At 59.7% G+C, this 17,282-nt stretch overlaps 1 protein-coding gene across 1 annotated transcript in view; it reads left to right on the top strand.

Annotated features, from left to right (window-relative positions):
• Positions 1–1,132: 1,132 nt before the first annotated feature.
• Positions 1,133–17,282, top strand: part of NOTCH1 (notch receptor 1) — a 44,755-nt gene continuing 28,605 nt past the window's right edge. Inside the window, exons 1-2 of the mRNA XM_081152367.1 lie at positions 1,133–1,438; positions 3,176–3,257. Coding sequence (XP_081008493.1) covers positions 1,378–1,438; positions 3,176–3,257 — 143 coding nt within the window. The 5' untranslated portion in view covers positions 1,133–1,377. The remainder of the gene's footprint in view (positions 1,439–3,175; positions 3,258–17,282) is intronic.

Consider the following 17,282-nt stretch of genomic DNA (forward strand, 5'->3'; position numbering starts at 1 on the left):
GGCTGCTTCTCTGTCAGCCTCCGGGTTTTCTGCACCTGGCTAGGTCCCTCTCCATCTTTAAGGGTCCCCTCTGGCATCCGCCTACTCCGGGAAGGCCTCCAGGATGCCAGACTGGTAGACACTCCTCCTGTCGCTGTGCTCAGCGCCCTGTGTTGGGATGGGGCAGGCTGTCTGTCCCCAGTGAGAGACCGTGAACTCTCATTTCCTAGGGCTATGGTAGGCATTTTGGTCGCTCAGAGCTTTGCCCGCTTTGGCACAGGCTACCGAAATCTGGCATGGGCGCGGAGAAATAAATCATCCGGAAGGAGCACGTGGGAGGACCCAAGGCTGCACGGGCGCTAGCAGCGGGTCTGCTTGACCCGCACGCTTTGCGGGGCATCAGCGGCGGGGAGGCGCCAGAAGGGGAAGGACAGTGAAGTAGCCAAGGAGAGACTAGAAGCGGGTCCCTCCTGGGGGAGCGGGTGCGCAATCCGTCCAGCCAGGCGTTGGCCATAGTCTGTTCCCTTGGGGCACTCGGAGCCTCCTTTCCAGAGGCTGCCGCCGAGGCGCCACCATCTCTCTGGGTCAAGTGCCCCAGCAGTCAAAGCCAGGGGTGTCTAGCCTTGGTCTCCCGGAAACTTAAAGCTGTGACCATGGGGCTCCTCTCCACGAGGCCCTGGGCCAGGGTCTCCCAAACTTGGCTTCGGCCGCTCCTCCCCCCTTTCGGGGCTCAGCTCCCCGCCGGGCACAGATCCCCGCAGGCTTCCCCTTTCCCTAAACCCTCGCCTCCTCTGCCATTGAGATGCAAATGGTTGCCAATTGTCGCTGAACCCAGCACAGCCAGAGCTGGATCCTTCCGCAGCCTAGACCAAACTTTTGGCCTCTGAAAACTTTTCGAACGAGAAATAGTCCCTAGGGCCGATCCCCGAGCCCCCGCACCTCTGCGGTCTCAACCCCGTAGGATCCGGGCTCCGGACGCGCGCCCTGGCCCGAGAAGGTGCAAAGCTGGTGGCCGCGCGCGGAGGGGCGCGGCCAGGCGGGGACGGGGGAGGGCTGCGGAGGGATCGGCGGGGGCGGGGCCCTGAGGGGCGGGACCCTGGGGGCGGGGGCGGAGAGCGCGGCCGCCTTGCACCTCACTAGTGCCTCGGCCGCGGGAGGGAACGCAGGGGCGTGGGTAGCGGGCGCCGGCTCGGCTCAGCGAAGGGACCAGCCGGGGCGCAGAGCCCGGGCCGAGTGGCCGCGAGAGCCCAACGCCAAGCACCAGCCAAGAAGGAGAGGGCAGTAGCGGGCCTGCGCCCCCACCCGTGGGATCTCCTGGTGCGCGCGCGTGTGCGCCCGAACCCCGCCGGCCGGTGCAGGAGGCCGCCACCGGACGCAGCGGGCAGCGGGCGGGCAGGCATGCCACCGCTCCCGGCGTCCCTGCTCTGCCTGGTGCTGCTGCCCGCTCTAGGCGCACGAGGTAGGCGCCCTCCCACCGCGAGCCCGCAACTTTCCGCGCCCTGCGGAAACTTTGGCTGCGCCCTACGCGCGCGCCCCGGCTGTCTGGGAGCGGGCGGCCAGGGTGGGAAGAAAGGGGGACCGGGCGCGCTGGCGCGGGGGTGGAAGGAGGGGGAACAACGGGAGTCTGGGGCTGGGGAAGAAGGACTGACTCTCCGCCGCGCTGCCCCCCCACCCCCGTCGGGGTGGACTCGCGCCGCCTGCTTCTGGAACCGGGTTTGAAGTCGGCTTTGAAGCCCGGCGTGGGGCGCGGGGAGTCCCCGGAGGCCCAGTCCTGGGCTCGCGCCCTTCGCTAGCTGCGCGTGGGGCTCGCCGCCGGGGCGGGTGAACTGCCTACCACTTTTCGATTTGAATCGAGTCGGTTTTGGTTTCCTGTTGCTTCGGGGGCCATTTATCTTTTTTCTTCGTCTCTGGCCCGCGCCACGGGCGGATGTTGGGGCACGGAGTGTGGGGTCCGGGGTGAGGCATTCGCCTTTATCGAGCCGCGCGGCCCGGCCGGGTTCGGGGCGTGGTGGGCAGCAGGCGTGAAATGGGCCGGGTCTACCCACCCAGTTAACAGAGTTCGCGCAAAGCCGGGGAAAGGGGCGCTGACCCAGGACCCAAGGGCCCCTGGGCTCCTGGCCACCCTGCCCCCCAATGTCCCCTCCCCACTCCAGGTCGCTACTCCTATCCTGGTTCACAGTTTGGGGGTGTGTGAAAGACTCAGCTGCTGCTGGGGGGACTTTCACATTTTGGAGTTCAAGTTTGGAAATCTTGCCGGAGTGGGGAGGGGGCGCTCATTCCTCTCTCCACTTCACTTGGAGGGGATCTCTGAGGAATCTTGTGGTGATTAATTGAGTTCCCTTAAAAATTGGAGGAAAGACTTAGCTCCCCACTTCCAGAAGTTAGGGTTCAACGTCTCTCCCCGTCCCAGCTTCGGTGAGGGGCTTAATTTACACAGCCCTGGTAAGATGGGGAGGGAGGGGCTTGATTAATTAATCTCTTCTCGGGAATGGCGTCAGATTCCTTCCAAATGGGGCATCTTCATCTTCCCTGGGTATGTAGGGGGTGCAGCCCTGAAGATACCCAAGGGAGCCGGTATTGGGTGTCCTTGGAGGCGGGGCCAGGTCCCCAGGGTACAGTCCTGGTGCCCCAGGAGGCGGCCCTGGCACGACAATGGGCTGCTCTGATTCCTCGGCCGGCGGGCGCTTTGTTGGCGGGCGGGGCGGCTGGCCTTGCAGCTGTCGCATTTTCCCACGATCGGGGTAGCCCAGTGTGGCCACCCCCCAGCGCCGCCCCCTCGCAGAACGTGTTTGAACAGCAAGACAATCCTGGTGGCTGGATAGGGGCCCCAGCCCAGCCAGGCTTCCCAGTGAAGGTGGTGTGGGAGTGTAAAGTTTGGGATAGTGCCCAGGGCCCTCTCAGCTTTTCTCCACTGCTCTCCAGGTGGCATTTCAGGCCACTCTGCCCCACTTTGAGCATGACCTGTACACCTGCCACCTAGCCAACCTGTTCCCCCTGCCCCCCATTTCAACATTCTGGGCAGAATATTGAAGTCCCTTGGGATCATTCAAGGGCTTGCTGGGGCCTCCTGCCCCCAGCAACCCCATTATACCAGCAGATGAGGTTAGGGGTGGGTGATGCTCCTTGGGGTGGGTCCTTCCCAGGGCCCACAGCTCTGGTGCCTGGGAGGCTGACCTCTCCTCTTGCCCCTCCCCAGGCCTGCGATGTTCCCAGCCCGGCGAGACCTGCTTGAATGGCGGGAAGTGTGAAGTGTTCCTCAACGGCACGGAGGCCTGTGTGTGAGTACGACTGTGCGCCCCTGCGGGACCTGTTGCTTTGTGGGAGCAGAGCCCCTGCCTCTGCAGCAGGGCGGGCAGGGACAGAACACTAGGCCATTGTCTTCTGGAGATGGCCCAGAAGGCTGGGCATAGTCACGTGCTACTTTTATTGGACAAAGTCTGGCAATTACTTAATCACCCGCAATTATGCTGCGTGTGGAGCTGGTCTGGCCTCTGGAGGTTTGAGCACTCTTTTGTGGGCTACCTCAGGCTCCTGGGGTGCTAAGTGGGAATTCCTAGTACCCGATTTCTTCCTAAAGTCCCTGAGACACAATTGACCTGCCAGGGAGGGTATCGACCATTTATAGAGAAGCCCAGTCCCCACCACCCTGCCAACCCAGGAGCACCTCTTCTGGGCAGGTGAGCATCTCCAGGGAGGTGAGCACCTCCTCCAGGCAGGCTAGCACCTCCTCTAGGCAGGCCATGGCTCTCAGCAAGAAATAGATTACTTCAAAGCCAAACCCACCCTTCTTGGCCCAGCTTGCTCTTCTGGCGTCAGGTGAGGCTGGGGGATAAAAGTTGGAACCAGTCATATTGGCTGTGCCCATTTCTTCAGGTTTGGGGGTGGGTGAATGGGAAGAGCTGCTGAAAGTTTGGTTTCTGTCCAGGCATCTGCAGCTCTGATCTGTCCCCTAACTGCCTGGCCCTTCACCCTCCCAAGCCTTGGGTTCTCAGCTGTGAAATGGGCATGTGTTGGGGAGGGGGGTGCACGCCTGCAATCTGCCCGCCTAGGAGTCCCAGTCAGTCTCGGGAAGTTTTTCTTCTGTGGCAGATGCCCTTCAACTTGAAATCATCCCTAATGGGAATAATGAGGAGGTGCTTGCTGGGTGGAGGGAGGCCCCCTCCTCCCCCTGGAGGCTTCCGAGGAAGAAGCCGCTCCCCAGCCCCGCCATCCGGCGCACCCTCATTCCAAGTGCTGAGGGCCCATTCCCTTGACAACCCTCAGCCAGTGGGCAAGCAGCCCCCTCCTCCCAGCTCCCACCCTGCCCACACTGAAGCCAATTAAGCAGGCCTGTGAGCAGTTTAATGGACAAAGCGGATTGTGTCTTTGTCAGATGCTAATGAATGCACACTACTTTTTTTTTTTCTTTTTTGGGGGCCTTTTTCTCCTCCTGCAGAAGCCTCACCGACGCTTGATGCCCTAAATCTTGTTTCCTTTCATTCAGAGACCGACAGCTGGGACTCAGTGGAAGTGCAATGGCTATTGTTGGGGGAGGCGGATTAATGCTGTGTGATTAATTATGCGTGGCTTCCCAGAATGCACAGCTCCTCCCGCCAGCCCGCTCCTGTGTTGGTGGGGGTGGTATAGTGAGAGTCTCCATGCGTCTGGGGAAGGTTTGGGGAAGACAGGAGGGGTGCTGTGCTGGGGAAGGTGGGGGTAGTGTCTTCTCAGTGCCACCAGGCAGAAGGGACAGCCTGGCCCAGAGGAAGCTGAGGTCACCCTGGGCCGAAGTTTGTGCTGCATGCTGCCTGGGCCAAAAAGGGGGTGCCTTGGGATACAGGCTGCTGCATCCCCTCATTGACATCAGGATGAGACATTGGGGACAAAGCCATAGTGCAGTGTGCCCTCCCATCCCCAAGCCTGGGCTCCTTGGGAACCCTGCCAACCCAAGCCAGGCCACTGATCAGGGTGCCGGCCTTGTCTCTGCCCTGGGGCCTGCTCCCCCCCCCCTTTGGCGGGAAGCCTGCCTCAGTCTGGCCTGGCAATCAGCCGAGCTCAGCCCACAGAGACCCTATTGTGCACACCCCACAGATCCACTTGGAAGATGAACGGAAGCGGCGTCCTCAGAGGCCCCACCTCTGGGCAGCACAGTATTGGAGGTGAGGGACCAGAGCAGGGTCGGGCTCCCAGCCAGGTCCAGGTGTGGAGAGGCACAGGTCCAGACTCACTGTGCAGTTTGGGGGTGTTGCGGCCACTCGGGAGCAGGCCCTGGACTCTTTCCACTTCTGGGACCTGTGCCTTCCCACTTGCCCCCATGCCCCACTGTTTCCCAGAGACCCCAGGAGGTCTGCTAGTGTGGGAGAGGCCCATCTTGTGTGGCTGAAGGGGAAATTGCCCACTTTCCTTGAAGCTGCCAGGGTGCAGGCTTCCAGAGCCTGCCGACCTAGGACCCTCTGAAAATTCTTTGTGCCGGTTTGCTGGCTCCCTTATGGACAGTGCGTGGGAATCAGTGATGTGTCAGTGCCAGACATGTCAGTACCTGGTGAATCATCTATTTCCACCCCAAAGAGGAGGAACCTTCCCCAGAAGCCACTGTCAGGTGGCTGCAGGGCTCAGGGTCGGAAAAAGAGGTGCAAATGTCTTCCCAGGAAGTCCTAGCGGCCCCTGGGCCAGTCGCCAGGAGGAAAAGCTTTGCACGTCCCTGTGTATCCCTATGTGTCCCTGTGTGTGGAGCTGTCTCTGCACAGCTGCTGTGTGCTGTGGCCACAGGGGCTGTGGTGGAAGGCCGGTGGCCTGTTGGCAGGCCAAGAGAAGGTCATGGCAGCTATCTACCCTTCTCCAGCCTCTTAGCTGGCCCCCTGAGGGGGGATACTGTAGTGGGGATACTGAAGTGGGCTCCTCTCTTCTTTTGTTTGGGGCAGGAAGAAGATCTGTAGGAACTGTTGTCCTTTGGGTGGGCATGCTTTCTTGGTCTAAAAGGCTTATGGGGGCTGCCCAGTTCCAGTCTGGGAGCTGAGGCCCCAGGATGATGAAGATACTCCCCCTGCCTGTGAGAAAGTCAGAATTTTGCTGGGTGGCTTCCAGGTGATCACAGAGGTGGGGTGAGCTGCCATGCCCAGAGTCCTGGGAGGAGAGTCCAGCTGGCTGACAAGTGGCGGGCTTTAGCTTTGGACCCTTCTGTATTTGATGCCTGGCCCCACTGCCCCAGTTCTGTGACCTTGGGTCACTGGGCCACCTGAACTCAGATGGCCCGTCTGTAACATGGGTCTCATACATGATCTCTCAGTGGTGTGTAAGGGTTGTGTAAGGGCTGCACGCAGCAGACACGGGGTGGGTCTGTTTTCTCCTGCCTTCTCCTTTTGAGCTGACAGAGCTGGTTTCAGGATCCTCATTCTCAAGTGTTTAGTTGGCTAATGAGTTAATTCAGAGAACCCAAGAGGTGCTGCCTGGTAGGTCCAGCCAGGGAGCAGCCTGGGAAGGGTTTTTGTCACCCATGATGGCTTTACTCAGAAGCCCTCTGTGCTTCCTTCTGCAGACACTTTGGGGCGCCTGCTGTGTGCTGGGTTCTGCTCTAGGCATTGGCACGGCGGGCTCAGGTCAGGCAGCTTCTGCCTGCATGGAGTTGACTTTCTCATGTAGGGACAGGAGAGGCGAGAGCATGGGCGTGACTGTCCGGCAGAGGTGAGCGCCGAGGGTGGGGCAGCTCCCAGCCACCCCCCAGCACCCGTGGATCAGGCAGGGGAAAGTGGGCGGGGCAAGGAGAAGCCTGTGCTTGGCCCCTGGTCACACGGTGCAGACAAGTGTCTGGCCCTGCCTCTCTTTTCTGTGTTCCTAACCACTGCCTCATCCTGCCCCGCTGCCCTGGTCCTCCCTGGCCACTCCTCGAGGAAGCAGGGCTGAGACCACGACTTCCCTTTAGAAGAGGAGGTTCGGAGGTTCAGGCAGGAAGTGGCTTGGGTGGGAAGGGACTGGGCCAACCACCTGGCTTCGAGGGATGAACGTTATGCATCTCTGTCACCTGGTCTGGCTGTTTCCATTGAGTCACTTGCAAGTCTTGGGCGAGGCCCGGGGGAGGCACAGGTTAATGCTCATGCTCACCCTTAGCCTGCGAGCAGAAAGGCTGCTGCTATAGGACTTCCTCTGTTTACAAGTGCCTGCGCTTCAAGGACGGACACAGGGTTAGAAAAACACCTTAGCGCACAGCGTCAACTAGAAAGTCTCACTGACTTCCACTGTGGGGAGACATCAAAGAACACGCCTTCATTAAAGAAAGGTACCTTCCTGGGCCAGGCCCCGCCTCTGAACAGCGGCCAACATTTTTTCCATTGAAAAGATCATTATAATATTTTTTAGAAAGAGAAAGAGAACTGCTCTTAGCAGGAAGGGGATGGGGGCAGGGCAAACAGTTGACCAAGGGGCAGCTCAACAGGGTGGAGAAGCTGGGTGCTGGGGCCCCAGAAGCTAGGGTGGCAGAGGAGGGGGTCCCAGGGAGTGACTGCTCCGCTCCCCAAGTGCCAGGTCACAGCCCAAAGGCCCTCATTTGCTGTACCTTTGATGGGCAGCAGTGGCCATCACCAGCAGATGGGGCCACTGGGCAGTGCCAGGCTGGGCCTAGGGGTTTCGCCCTCCTGGGGTGGGAAGGACACCTTTCCTGTTTCAAGTCTTGTCTATAAATAGTGAAAGGATGTGGCTTTGCAAAGTTGATTGAGTGTCTGAATTGCTTTCCTTAATAATGGGACCATAACAACTCCACGCACAGACAGTGGCTTTTATCTGGCATCATAAAACCCCTGGCAGACATGGTGTTCAACTGGCTCCCACCCCTTCAGGTGGTGGCTGTCTCTGCCTTTTTTTATGCCCAGTTTACAGGTGGGAAAAACTGAGGCTAAGCATGGGTGGGGACCCGAGGCCAGCTTGTGGCAGCCTTGGCCTGTCTGTGCAGGCATATTCAGAACTTTCCAGCACCTTCCCAGAGGCTTTAACGAGCGACTGGCTTCGGGGCATCCTGTGGGTCAGGATGTGCTTGGTCCTGATGGATCCTGGCAGGACTGGGGCTTGGCTGTCTCTGGGGGGCCATGTAGGCCCCAGCCCATTCCCCAACATGGAGGGTCTAGAATATTCAAAGCCAGCCTGGCTCTGCTTAGCTGCGCTCCACCTCAGACATGTGTCTCTTCCCTGGGCCTCAGTTTCCCCCTCTGAATGTGAGGTGCTTGGGTTAGGTAGTCCCCGAAGCTCCCATCCAGCTGCATCCCGGCAGGACCATGGAATGGGCCTGAAGATGCCTGGGTGGTGGCAATGGGCAACAGAGTCATGGGAGCAGAGGTGCCAGGGAGTCAGGTCTGGCCATGTGGCAAGGCAGGTTCTGCCAGTCTGGGGCCAGCTTTGGCCTCTGGTGTTCTCACCACCTGGCCTGCTGGGGAGCAGGCAGTGATTGACAGGCACTCTGGAGGAGGGGGGGCCAGCAGAGGAGTGTCCTTTCCCCGAAGTGGCCTTCTCTTCCTGGCACCTCCTCTAGGCCTCCCCCCACCCTGCCCCATCCTCACAACTGGATTTGGGGGAGAATGGATATACAGATAGGTAGGTGCCTTTGTGGCACAGTACACATATAAATTTTTCCATTTTAGCCATTTAAAGTGTACAATTCAGTGGCATTTGGTACGTTCACAAGGTTGTGCAACCATCACATTACCTAGTTCCAGGACTTTCCTTACCCGAGACAGACCTCACCCCCACTGGGCGGGCACTCCCGTTTTCTGTCCCTCTGGCCAGCCCTCCTCTGCTTTCTGCCTCAGTTGCTTGTTCTGGACAGTTCGTATGGATGGGCTCATACAACGTGGCTGCTTGTGTTCGGCTTCCTCACTCAGCATGTATCAAAGGCTCATCCGTGCTCTAGTGGGTGTTAGGGCTTCACTCCAAAGCACGGGCTTTTCCTGCCTTTACCCACCTGAGACCAGCAGGGATTGGCCTGTGGCGGGCACCAGCATACAGTCTTGGACATAAGTCCAGAGGAGGTGGGTATTGGGGGTGGCAGATGCCTGGAAGGCTTCCTAGAAGAATTGGTGCTCATTTCTGGGCCTCTGTGGCTGCCTACCCGGCAGGCACAGAGCTCCCTTGAGTGGGGCCTGATGTGTCCCAGGGTGAGTCAGGATGGCCTGCCCCTGGACTGCTCAGGGCTCCATGCCATCTCAAGGGCATGAGACAGTTGGGAGCTGGGGAGCTGGCCCCTTCTGCTTGGACATAGACGGGGTCCCCTCCAAGCTGCCCTTAGACTCAGGGAGGCTCCTTGTCTCCTGTAGGGCAGCAAAGTGGCCTAGGGACCCTTGACAGTGATCCCTCTGGTCAGGTAGCCACTGAATGTTAGCATTAGGGGGTTAGATGGTCCCCCAGCACAGGTTGCTTTCTGTGCATCTGTGACCTGTGGAATCCTGGGAACAGAAACACCCCCTCCCTGATGTTTTACCCGAGTGGTCCCTTCTAGCTGTGGGCCTCCCCCGCTGCCCCTGCTGCCCTGGGACAGAAGTATGCAGGGGAATGCAGCCCCCTAACCCTCCTCCTCCATGTCCCCCATGCTCAGGGAACATTGTGACTTCTGAGTGAATGAGGTAAAGTGTTGCCTTCTCCCTGCTGCAAAGCTGCTGCTTTGAGTGGGTGCCTACCCATCGGGTGGGCCTGGCCCTTCCTGCCAGGAGGCCCACCGTCCCTGAGCCGCAGCGGTTGGGCTCTCCTGAGGTGGGGTTGTGGCGGGAAGCCCCTTCCACCTGAGCAGTGGAGGCAGCCTTGGGCTCAAACCTTCCTGGAAGGAGTACCTGGGGTCCTGGTTTTACGTGGACCTTGGGGGGTACACTGGGGAGGCCTGGCCTCTGATATCCATACCTGCGGTTCCCAAATCTGAGAACGGCTGCCAGGCCCCACCTGGTCTCTGTCTGCGGGTCTCATGCAGCAAGCGCCTGGGTGTCTCAAAATCAGGCCAGGCCCTGGTGCTGCTCATCCCCAAGGTGGAGCCCCTGACCACAGGGCACTCTCGACTCACCTGGCCCTACCTGCGCAGGGCTGCCCAGGGGTAGGTGGGCACAGGTGGGAGCTGCTCTCACCAGTGGAAGGTCAGGCTGAATCCTAGGTTGGTCATTAAGATTTTCCCCAAACAAGTGACCGTGTTATGACTTGCACAGTGCCAGGTCTGAGGCTGTGACACAGGCTGGCCTTGCTCCAGTTAGTGGATGAGAGAGTTCGTCCCCGGCCTGTGCTGCTCGTCCTGTCACTGGGCTAGGTGTCTGTGTCTCTGAAGTGCTTGAATCGGTTGTGCTTTTAAGCTGCTTTAAAACGGTCCCCTTGTCACTCTGTTGACACTGTTGATTTGCTGAGCAAACTCTTGGGCCACAGGTAGCTCCAAAGGCAGCCTTACCCAGCCCACGCCAGAACCTCCGGCAGGCAGGTCCTGCGTCGTCAGATCTGTCTTAGTGTTAAGTGCAGCAGGCCCAGGAGAGGGCTGAGGTTTGAGAGGTGGCCACTAAACATCTGAGACACCCTGCCTTGGACCAAGGGGGCCACGCAGCTAGAGGCTGTGGAAACCTGACTATGGTCCTTGTGCCAAGCTGACACTTGGGCACTTGGCTGTGGAATGAGGTAGCATCTCGGCTCCTGAGTCACAGCTGAGCCACAGGTGTCTGCCCTGGGGGCCACAGCAGGAGTGGGGCAGCTAGACCTGTTATAGATCTGGAGGTGCCTAGAGTTACTGAGTGTGCTCAGAGGTCCAGGCTCCCGGGAGGTGCTATCACCCCATTTGCCAGCAGACACTCACCTGGCCAACTCTCCCAGGCCACTGCGCGCCCCGGCAGGGCCAAGGCTGCTGCAGGATGGATTCATGTGAGAGAAGGTGGGCGGCCTCTGGAAAGATCTGTCCCTGTCTGAGCAGCAGGGATGGGGGACAGGTCGTGGGCCTTGGGGACCTACCTCCCACCATTTCCTCTCGGTTTCGGTTGCTAATGAACGGAAACTACAGTTACTGGAAATGAGAGGTTTGGGGGAGAAGCCAGAGTTTTGAGAATGTGTTTTTCCCTGACAGCTTTTCAGTAAGAGGTGCTGAGCTAAGGCTGGGCCGCGGGGAGGGTGCTCAGGCCCACGGAGAACACAGGTGGGGGCTGTGGCCACACTTCCGCCCCTAGGGGCCTCTGTCTCTTCCTCCTTCCACAGAAGGCCTGGGTGATATGAGTACCTCTGGGCCTTCTGGGTCAACCTGAAGGTCCCTCCACCCTACCAGCCAGGCTGGTCCTCCTGGGGGTGGCCCCAATGGTCAGAATGAGGGAGGTCTCAGCCGTCTGAGAGCCAGATGGAGGAGGCCAGGTAGAACTGTATGTCCTGTCCACATGTGGCAGGGGCTCAGACCTTGGTGGCTTTCTGGACCCAGGGTCTAGCACAGCATAGGTGCTCAGCAGGTGTCTCTGGTGTGCACACCTGTGCCTAGGGCAGTGATGGGGAAAGGCTGGCTTCCAGCCCACAGGGAGACACAGTCCAGGCCAGTAGTGCTCCAGGCTTTCCCTGTTCCAGGACGCTGCTTCTGCCAGGCCCAGATGGTGCCGTGGTCAATGGCACAGGCTGTGGAATCCACCCTTCCTTCCACTTGGTATGTGACCTCTCTGAGCTCCCCTTGCTCCTGAGAGGATGGTGACCCAGCATGGGAAGCACCCCTCAGCATCCTGATAGACAAAGGTGTGTCCTCACTGCCTGTATTGTTATTTTTAACTCTGCGTCTTATTTTGAGATGACTGTTGATTCACACTGATGTAGAAGTAAGACAGATTGATCCCCTGTGCCTCACTCTCCATTTCTCCTGAGTAACATCCAAGTTTTACTCCTAGAGCTCCTTCTTGCTCCCCGGCCTCATCCAGAAAGCTCTTCCAGAGACCAGACCAGCTCCTGGATTTGGGCAAAGTCATGCAAGGGCAGAGGGTGAAGTCCAGCCCAAGAACCTTTCACTTTCCCTATATGGAAAAGCCCCCAGATAGCCCTCGACCCATGCCTACTGGCCTACCCCCCAGGGTGTGACATGTAGGCCCCTCCTTCATTGGGCCCACCCCAGCCTGGGTGCAGATGGCTGGATTCTGCCTTCTAGCATTTGCTTTGTTCATAGGCACCTTGGTGGCTATGCAGGGCCTGGGGTGAGATAGAGGGCTGGGTGTGGATAGCTAGTTATGTAGTGGGCTATATGCAAGCCTAGGGGGTGCAGGGGCCTGGTGGTTTGCCCAGCAGGGGGTGGGGGGTGGGGGTGGGGGTGGGGGGTGGGGGCTGGGGAGGACTTGGCTGGTGTAAGCTGGAAGAGAAGGCCAGAGAGAAAATGGGGCTGGTGACCCCAGCAGGGTGCTGGTGATTTCAGGCACCACCACTGAAGCCTGTGGCCCATGCAGTTGGCCCTGCCAGGGTCCCGCTGCCCAAAGTTAGGGGGTGTCCTGGGAGCAATGGAGGAATGCCCAGTGGACTGCCAGGTGTGGGTTCCATCCCCTCGTCCCCAGTGCCAGCAGACAGCGCTGGCACTGGGGATGAGGGTGGTGACAGGTGTCCAGCGCTGGTGTGACCCTCCTGTTGGATAGAAGGGGTATGGAAGAGCTGAGGCCTAGAGAAGCTGGCTGGGAGGCTCCCCAATTCCCAGGCCTCTCACCAAGAACACCCCCACCCGGGTTTTGTATTTCAGCCAAGCTTGTGAGGATGTAAGAATGCATTGTCTGCTCAGCCCTCCCCGCAGGTCTGGGAGATCAGGTGGTGAGGGGAAAGAGCCAGGTGCCCAGGCAGGGCAGTTGGGGTGCACACCCTCCCTTTGCCCATGGAGCTCTTGCTGGCCCCTTAGCTGCCTCTGGGGGGCGGCCCTCTTCTGATTGTCCAGTCCCCCCCACCCCCCAAAACCCCATTTACTCCCCTCCAAGTCTGGCCACCATCGGGGACAGGAAAGGTTAAGGGATGCATTCAAATCCAGGAGGTACCATGGGCATAACTTGTGTGGGCCCAGTTTTCTCGTCTAAAATGGGCCCAGTATGTACCTGCAGGGCTGCTGCGAGAATCCAATGAGATAAAGCGTCTCAGTGCAGGTGGGGGTGGCCTCCATCTCTTCATTCTGGGACCCATGTAAGGGAGTCCTTGGTGTCCTCACCCTGAGTTCTTAAGACACTGGACCCGGAGCCAGGGCTGCCCCTGAATGCCTGCCTGCCTGGCCAGGGAGGACAGACCTCCCCCCCCCCCCCCCCACGGCATCTGCTCTTGGGAGCAGAGGCAGGAAATTGCCAGAATTGTTTCTGGCTTTGGAGCAGAGCTCAGCCAGCAATTGCCGACTTAATTAATTGAGTTTGGGATTGAGTCCTCCCTGCGCGCCTGGCCTCAGAGCCCATCGATCCTGCACTACATCGGGCTCCACTCTACTGGGGAACAGAGACCCTTGGCAGTTCTAGGGGTTCCTGGCCTCCCTGGCACTGGGGGCTCCACAGGCTCTTCTGTGTGGCTCTCAAGGGGCCATTTGGGGTGGTGGGTGTTCAGGAGAGCCCAAGGGTGGACACACATTCCAACCTTGTCTCCAGCTTGGGGCTCTCTGTCTTTTGGGAACCAGGTAGAAGTTCCTCCCAGTGAAAGGGACAGCAGGCTTTGCTCCCTCAGCCCACAGCCCATGGGGTTCCCTTATGACAGTGGTTCACGGGAGACCCTGTGCTTGCTGCCTTGTGTGGCACCGGAAGGGGCCGCCCACCAGCGGCCCTGCGCACCCCATGGGCGGCCTGTGTTGCTCTGGCTGTTGCAGCTGGGCCATGTCCGGGAAGCTGCTTGACCTCTGCATCGGTCTTTCTGTCCCTTCACACGGCACAGCACTTCCCACGTCGGGGGGTGGGGCAGCTGCGGGACAATGAGCGGCGGGGCCATTGTTTTCCCTGCAGTGGGAAAGCTAGCTTGCAGGGAGGACAGGACAGGCCCGACCCCTACACAAAGGGCTTCCCCGGAGCCAGGACGGAAGACGTTGCTTTTCCTGCTCTTCCTCTTTCCAGCATATTTCAAACCATCCAAAGACACAGCTTGGGAAAAAGAGTCAAGACAAGAGCAGAGCGCTGTGAACAGCTGTTAGGGCTGGCAAGCAGGGCCCATGGGCACGCTCCACACCCCTGCCCCGCCCCAGACCATGTCCCCCGCTGCCGTTCTGGTCTGAGGGGCAACTGATGTTTAGGTTTGGGGTCTGTCAGCATCAGATCTGGCTGTCCCCTTTTCTGGGCCCCCAGCCTTCCTGCCCCTTCCCTCCTTCCTGAGGCCCGAGGCAGCCTTGAAAGCCCCTTGGCTGCAAAGACCGGTAGGCGGCAGCAGCCCTCGAACCCCTGCTGGGCTGCCCCAGGAACACCCACCTGACCCCCACCCTGTGCCCCTCAGTGCTTGTCCAGGTGGGGAAGGGGGCTGGAAGCAGAAAAGGTAGAAGACTAGGAATTCCAGGCCTCGGAGCACGGCAGTCACTGGTCTGGGGCCTGGCCCATCCCTCAGACAGGTGTCTGGACAAAGGCTCCTGCAAGTTTGAAAGGAACCTGGGATCTTCTGTGCTGTGGCTCTTTGTCCTGGGGACTTTGAGAGGTGAGGGTAAGGGTCCAGGAGCAGTTAATTACCTGGCACCATTCACCCCGGTTCTCACGTCTCCCTGGGCCTTTGTTCCAGAGGAGCTGAGCTGTCCTGCTTTTCCCATCGGGAGGTGGTGGGAGGCCAGCAGAGGTCCCCAAGACCCTGCCTAGCCTGCCCCTGTGTCCAGCCTTCCCTGAGCACATCACCCCTTAGCAGTCCTTCCTTTTTGGAAGGCTGTGTGTGCATGTGTGTGCTAGGATGTGGGACCACTGGACGCTCTGCCCAGGGACCGGCCAAGGTCCTAGGTCCTCAGCCTTGGCCAGGGACAGAGTTGGGCTTGTTGACCACCACTTCTAGAGCAGGAGTCTAGGGACCCAGAGTCTGGTGCCCTTCAGTCCTTTGCTTCCCTGGCCTCAGTCTCCCACAGGTGCCCCATTTTCTGGGCTGGGACAGGGGCTGTTCTGTTCCCCTAGGACACGGGTTTCAGAACCTCCTGAACAAGCTGTCCAGGGGCAGGTGGCCTGCGTGCAGGTGGCCTACCTGCCTGGCGTGGCCCCTGGTTTTGTGCCCATCTCCGTGGTTTGGGTGGGGAGCTGAGGGCCTTTGTGGGTCTTTGCTTAGCACCACAGGATAGGGAGGGCTGCATCAAGCCATCCATGCTCCCCAGCCTCTCATCAGCAGTGGGTTCTGATGATGCTGAGTTGGTTGGAGCACACAGAGCAGGAGCCCAAGGACCCCAGACTCCTTCCTGGGCAGAAAGCCTGTGAGGGGAGGCAGTGCTGGTGTGGGGAGGGGTTAGGGGCTTTGAGGCAGGCACCCTGTAGGCAGAGCCCTGCCAGGTGGGGCTTAGGGAGTGTATGGGGTGGGAGGGGCCTCTGGCTGCGGAAAAGCAGGACCGCCAGGCAGGCAGGACCTTTATTGCCCATGAATAACTGCAGTCAAGGGTGACTTTGGACTTTGAGGGTGGCGGGAAGATGGGCTGAGGGGGAGGCCAGTGGGGTGGAATCTGGCCTTCACTGCTACACCTGGGGCAGTTCTGCTCAGGACAGGTGGAGCTGGTTAAGGACAGGAAGGTGGCAGCCAGGACTGGACGGCTAATTATAGCCAAGTGGCTCCTTCCATAGTTACCCATGCAGGCTGCCCGGCTCAGTGTGCGAGGGTCCAGGGACCTGCAGGGCTGTCCCTTATTGCAATTGGAGTCTTGGCTCCTGCCACCTTTGGGGTAGAGGCCCCAGGCCCTGCAGACATGACCTCTAGCCAGTGTTCTGCTGCAGGTCCTTGTCCCCGGGTAGGGCGGGGCTCTGTGCCAGGAAAGCCCTTGTGACCCCCATGCTGCCCATGAGCAGATGTGCCTCCCCTGGTGCAGTTGGTAAATGCAGAGAATCAAGTTCAGCGTTGGCCAGAGCATGAGTCCCCTCTGCCTCAGTGGTCAGGTCACCTGTGGATAACTCAGATGTGCAGGAGGGCCTTCTGAGCACATGCACTTCCCCCGATCCCCCACTGGTAAACTAAATCCCAGGCAGGCAGTGCCATATAGTAGGTGGCCCCCCAAAAGTTCCCCCGGCGGTGCTACATGTCACCCACCCATCAGTGGAGCCCCCAGGAAGCACCTCCCCTGGGTGTCTCTGGTTCCTCCTGTGGATGGCTCCCACCTGGCCAGGGAACAGGGTCCTCCTCACCTCTGGACCAGAAACTCCTTGAGGGCAGAACTGAATCTGTGGGCTCCATACTCCTTAGTGGCTCCCCCTTTACTCGTTTGGGATAGAGGGAGCTGTCATCTGTTCCCTGGGGATGGCAGATGGCCGCTTAGCTTAGAAAGGAAAACAGCACAATTTAGAATTAGTCCCGGGTGAAAGGTCGCGGCAACATCTGCCTCCGGATGCTTTCTGGGGTCGCATTTCTGTGGAGTGCGGAGTACGCCGGGGAGGAGGGGGGCCTCGCACAGTGGAAACATTGAGGCCGGGAACAAAGCGCTGGCCGGGCTGTGGGACAACAGGCACGGCAGCCATTTGGCACTCCTCTGGGTGGGCAGGCAGGCGGCTGCCGGAAGCCCAGCCCCTCCAAAGCCCGGATTCCGGAGCCCCCAGCCCCACCTGTCACTCACCTGCTGCCTGCCAGGAAGAGTCACCCGGGCCAGGGCTGCGTGTGGGATGGGAGAGAAGGCGAGTGGAGGAGCAGACGCTGGAGTGACTTCCTTCAGGAGGGAGCAAGGAAGGGACAGCTGTGCAAGGCCACCCAGCGTGGGCCCCAGGGTGCCGGGAGCTGGGCAGTACGGTGGACTGGGCTGTTCTCCAGGCTGTGCCCAACAGGAGAGGCCTGGGCCAGCAGGAGGTGTGGTTTGGGTCACTGAAGCTCTGGCGTGGGCCACTCTTGGAAGTCCCTGAATCTAGGCATGCATTGCGTATAATTTCCCTTGCTAACCCTGGGCATCTGTCCCCCCACAAGGAACTTACACTGACCCACTAGAATAGGCATCGAGGAAAGAATGGCCACAAGGGGCTTGGTCACCCGCTCTGTGGCCTTGGCTGTGTCTGAGTAGGGGCCTTGCAGTCCCTCCCACCTTCTTAGGGAAGTCGTCACTGTGGGCAAAGGAGGTGACAGGTGTTTGTCCCTGGGAATATCAGCATTATGGCCAGGCTGGGAGACAGGTGCAGAGGAGAGAGCTGGCACAGGCTGGAGGCCACCCAGAGCTGGAGTCCAGGGGTCAGGGCAGGAGTGGCCCTTGTGACTGGCCCATGCCTGGGCCCAGACCCTGC

Source organism: Miniopterus schreibersii (assembly GCF_964146895.1).
Source record: "Miniopterus schreibersii genome assembly, chromosome: 11".
NCBI classification, from domain to species: domain Eukaryota; kingdom Metazoa; phylum Chordata; class Mammalia; order Chiroptera; family Miniopteridae; genus Miniopterus; species Miniopterus schreibersii.